The sequence below is a fragment of the Octodon degus genome, unplaced genomic scaffold (assembly GCF_000260255.1).
Source record: "Octodon degus isolate 3935 unplaced genomic scaffold, OctDeg1.0 scaffold00001, whole genome shotgun sequence".
NCBI classification, from domain to species: Eukaryota; Metazoa; Chordata; class Mammalia; order Rodentia; family Octodontidae; genus Octodon; species Octodon degus.
In genome coordinates, this window is record NW_004524577.1 from 9,319,955 (window position 1) to 9,323,303 (window position 3,349).

The 3,349-nt window shown below is 46.8% G+C and overlaps 1 protein-coding gene across 2 annotated transcripts; it reads left to right on the forward strand.

The window, feature by feature from the left end:
• Positions 1–1,174: 1,174 nt before the first annotated feature.
• On the forward strand, positions 1,175–2,053 carry Ahsp (alpha hemoglobin stabilizing protein). Of its 2 annotated transcripts, none has more exons than XM_004623175.2 (3): positions 1,175–1,260; positions 1,452–1,526; positions 1,736–2,053. In XM_004623175.2, the coding sequence occupies exons 2-3, from the start codon at positions 1,452–1,454 to the stop codon at positions 1,967–1,969; spliced, it is 309 nt and encodes a 102-aa protein (XP_004623232.1). In that variant the 5' UTR covers positions 1,175–1,260; the 3' UTR covers positions 1,970–2,053. The 2 variants fall into 2 exon arrangements, with proteins under 2 accessions (XP_004623232.1, XP_023565337.1); XM_023709569.1 differs by having other exon boundaries at positions 1,187–1,260; positions 1,449–1,526.
• The last annotated feature ends 1,296 nt before the right edge of the window (positions 2,054–3,349 follow it).

A 3,349-nucleotide genomic window follows, 5' to 3' on the forward strand; every position in this document is an offset into this window, starting at 1 on the left:
TAAAATAGATAAATAGTGCTGGAGATACAGCTCTGTGCCAAGGCCCTGGGCGCAAACCTCAGGTGTCAAGACAGACAAGGAGGAAGAGATAAGAGGAGGAGGAGAGGGAAGGGAGGGAGAGGAGAAAGGGCTTGTGTGTTTGTTTGGGGAGAGAGTCCGTGGGACTGGGGGAAGAATTCTGAAGACAGTGTTTCTCTCCTTCCCAACCTATCTCTTCCCTTCCCCTTCCCTTCTATCTAGTACAAGGTAAGGAAACCACACTAAAAATTTACCCAAAGCATCTTTTTCCTTTTCTTTCTAATAAGAAAATAAACTCTCATGCTCCTGCCTGCCTTCTCCATTTGACTTCAGCTTACAACTCCCTACGTGAAACTTTTGTTTCTCCCAAGCTATCACCTTCCTTGTGGTGGAAGGAACCGGGAACGCCCTTCTGCCCACCTCCCCTTATCTGGCACCCAGACAGAGTCTCTCAGAGACTGTGATAAACCTGAATACATGTCTTAAAAAAGAAAAATTAAATGTCCTGGCAGATCAAAAAATTGAAGGGTTCCAAACATTCTGTTGTAAATTTAATGTTAGCTTCTGTGAGTGTGCTGATTCCCGAGGGCAACTTCTATGAATGAATTCCCCTGGAAGACCTTCCTTGGAATGCAGTTTCCGTCTATGTTTGTACCACAGCTTTTAATGATAGTTACTTCAGTGGGGGCAAAAATGACACAAATCTGTTGAAAACAGGCATTACAAAATCTATTTAAAAAGAAGAAAAAGTATCTCGGCTTTATTGAGATTTTTAAATAATGACAAATGCATGCTTGAAACAGCACTGGGCACAAATGAACAGATGCGGTACAGGCTGCTCTGACTGTACTGTCTCTGGATTGGGCAGTTATTGCCCTTCTATTGTGGTCAGGATGCCAACGTGCCTGCCCAGCAGCAGGGCCTCAGTGTTGGTCCCCTTGGCCTTTAGAACAGGACCATTGGGTTGTAGGGCAGGAGGCAAATATGTTTTGGGTTTGGTTCTTGCATTTTCTGGGTCTCTTTGTTTATCTGTTTCTCTTAGCCTCCCTATCTTTCTCCCTCCAAGCAAGCCTCACCCTCATTCTCCACCCAAGCCCATCTATCATCCTCTCTCAGAACCTAGCTGTAGGGCGTTTCTTTCTCAAGTTGACTTTTGATTCTTTGCCTGTACCCTGTTTAACGCAAAGTAGTTCCAGCCCGGGAAGTGTGTGGGTGGCGCAAACTGTGCTCTTGGGTGTGAAGGTGAGTCCAGTTGGGAGACAGGGGAGCTCAGTGTGGAGCGGGATGTGAAGGGTTTGGGGAGGTGCTGACCCTACAGAGGATGAAGTGTCTTTAAGGGGAGTACCAGATTGGGGGAAACACTCAAAAGTGAGGGGAAAGACTATTAAAGTTAAATTTAATTCTATTTAAATTCCACCTTTTTCTGTAAGCAGATGGCTCTTCTTCAGGCTAATAAGGACCTCATTTCTGTGGGGATGAAGGAGTTCAACATTCTGCTGAATCAGCAGGTAAGGGCTACATCCTGGTTTTCAAGGGCTAGGTCTGAGAGGATGTGTCGGGGTGAGGGCAGAGCCGGAAGAGTAACTGTGAGGGAAATGGAGGAGTTGATGGAAACAGCTCAGGACAGGGAATGCAGATTAGAGCACAGAGGAGGTGAGTCTGTGAGACTGTAGATATACTTGAATCTCACTCTATGTCACCTGTCCCCTGCCCCCAGGTTTTTGATTTTCCTCTTATCACAGCAGAAGACATGAAGGTTATGGTGGATGACTGGATGAACATGTACATTAACTTTTACCGGCCACGAATGACAGGGGACAAGCAAGAGCAAGATACAGCTCTGCAGGAACTTCAGAGTGAGCTGAAGACTCTGGCCAACCCTTTCTTGGACAAATACAGGGCCTTCCTGAAGTCCCGTGAGGATCTGAATCATGCAGTGCCCCCCTCCTAGCCCAGAGGCCCAGCCCGTCATGTCTCCAAACACTTCAGTCCTGTCCTCAGGTGATGGTCCCTCAATGTGTTACTCTACCTTGACAGCCCAATAAATTCCAGTTTGGCTGAACTTTCTGGCTCTTCATTGTTTCTCCCTGGCTTATGAAGGCATTTGGTCCCTCCTGCTTCAACTCTCCTTCTTAGATATGATCTTGGGGACTTTGATTCAGCCACAGAGGTGAGCTTTAGTAGCCTCTTGGTATACTAATTCAGGCTGAAGGACAGGACAGGCAAGCAGAGCCTAAAGAACAAGTGCTGGGTCAAGGGGAGTGATGGAAGAAGGAGACAGAAACTGCCCTTCTGTCATGCACTTGTCTGTCAGGAAGTTGTTGCCCATCTTGTTGTTTGTTCCGCCCCAGATCCACTGCTTGGGTGTTCAGCTTTGATCTAAACAATTCTCTAGGATCTTTTGACTCTAACACGCAAAGGATCATGGTAATTCTGAGTTGCAGTGGATCTTGGGAGTCAGTCAGCCTGTCCCTGATACTTCAGACTTGAAACTTTTTATGTTTGACTTCTCTACCCCTCAGCCCCAGATCCCTGACCAGAGTTTTCCACATGCCTTGACCTTTCTCTCAGTCTTCTTCAGTACTCTTTCTTCAGTACTCTTTCTCTCAGTATTCTTACTTCAGGGCTATGGGGTAGTGCCAGGGCTGAGCCAGGCTCATGAACTCTGAAGAAAATAAAATGAATCTTCTCATACCTAGTGCTAGAACTAGAGCGCAGTAGAGCTTTACACTGAACCACATACCGAGCCCTTCTAATTTTAAAAATTTTGTCCTCAGAGCTATGTTTCTGAGAGGCTATGGCCGCACAGGGAGAGTTCACAAGAGGGAGGGGTAGACCAGGAGTCAGTCAGCCAGCCAGATATGTCACTGGGTGTGAAGCCAGTCTGGAAGGGATTGTTCCCTGTTTCCTGTCACCAGCAGGCTTTCTCTTCCTGTCTGTGAACCCTAACTTTCTGTTTTACAGTCTTGTTCAGAGTAAAGAGGGGGCCAGCTCAGCCTCCCCAGCTGTACTTCCCACCTTGGTGGTGTGAGGGCCAAGACTCACTAAGAGAGTGGTGGCTTCCCCTGGAAACAGGCTGTGGGGACCTCAGAGATGTGGCTGAGGCTTTCCCGTTGGACTTTCCAGGAAATCTACATTAGCGAACAGGGAATACAGCTCCACCTTTGCAAAAAGTCCTGGCTTAGGGTGCCTGGGTGGAAGAGAGTGAAGGAGGAACAATGTGAAAAGTTTATTTACATTGTTGCTGTGAGCAGGAGAGCTAAAAAAAAAAAAAAAAAAAAAGACCTGAAGCCACTTTGGGCTCACTTCACAAAGATCATCTGTCCATAAA

Coding starts and splice junctions, on each gene's coding strand:
- Ahsp (XM_004623175.2), top strand. CDS start 1,452: ATGGCTCTTCTTCAGGCTAATAAGGACCTCATTTCTGTGGGGATGAAG. Junction 1,527..1,735: donor ACATTCTGCTGAATCAGCAG/GTAAGGGCTACA, acceptor CCCTGCCCCCAG/GTTTTTGATTTTCCTCTTAT.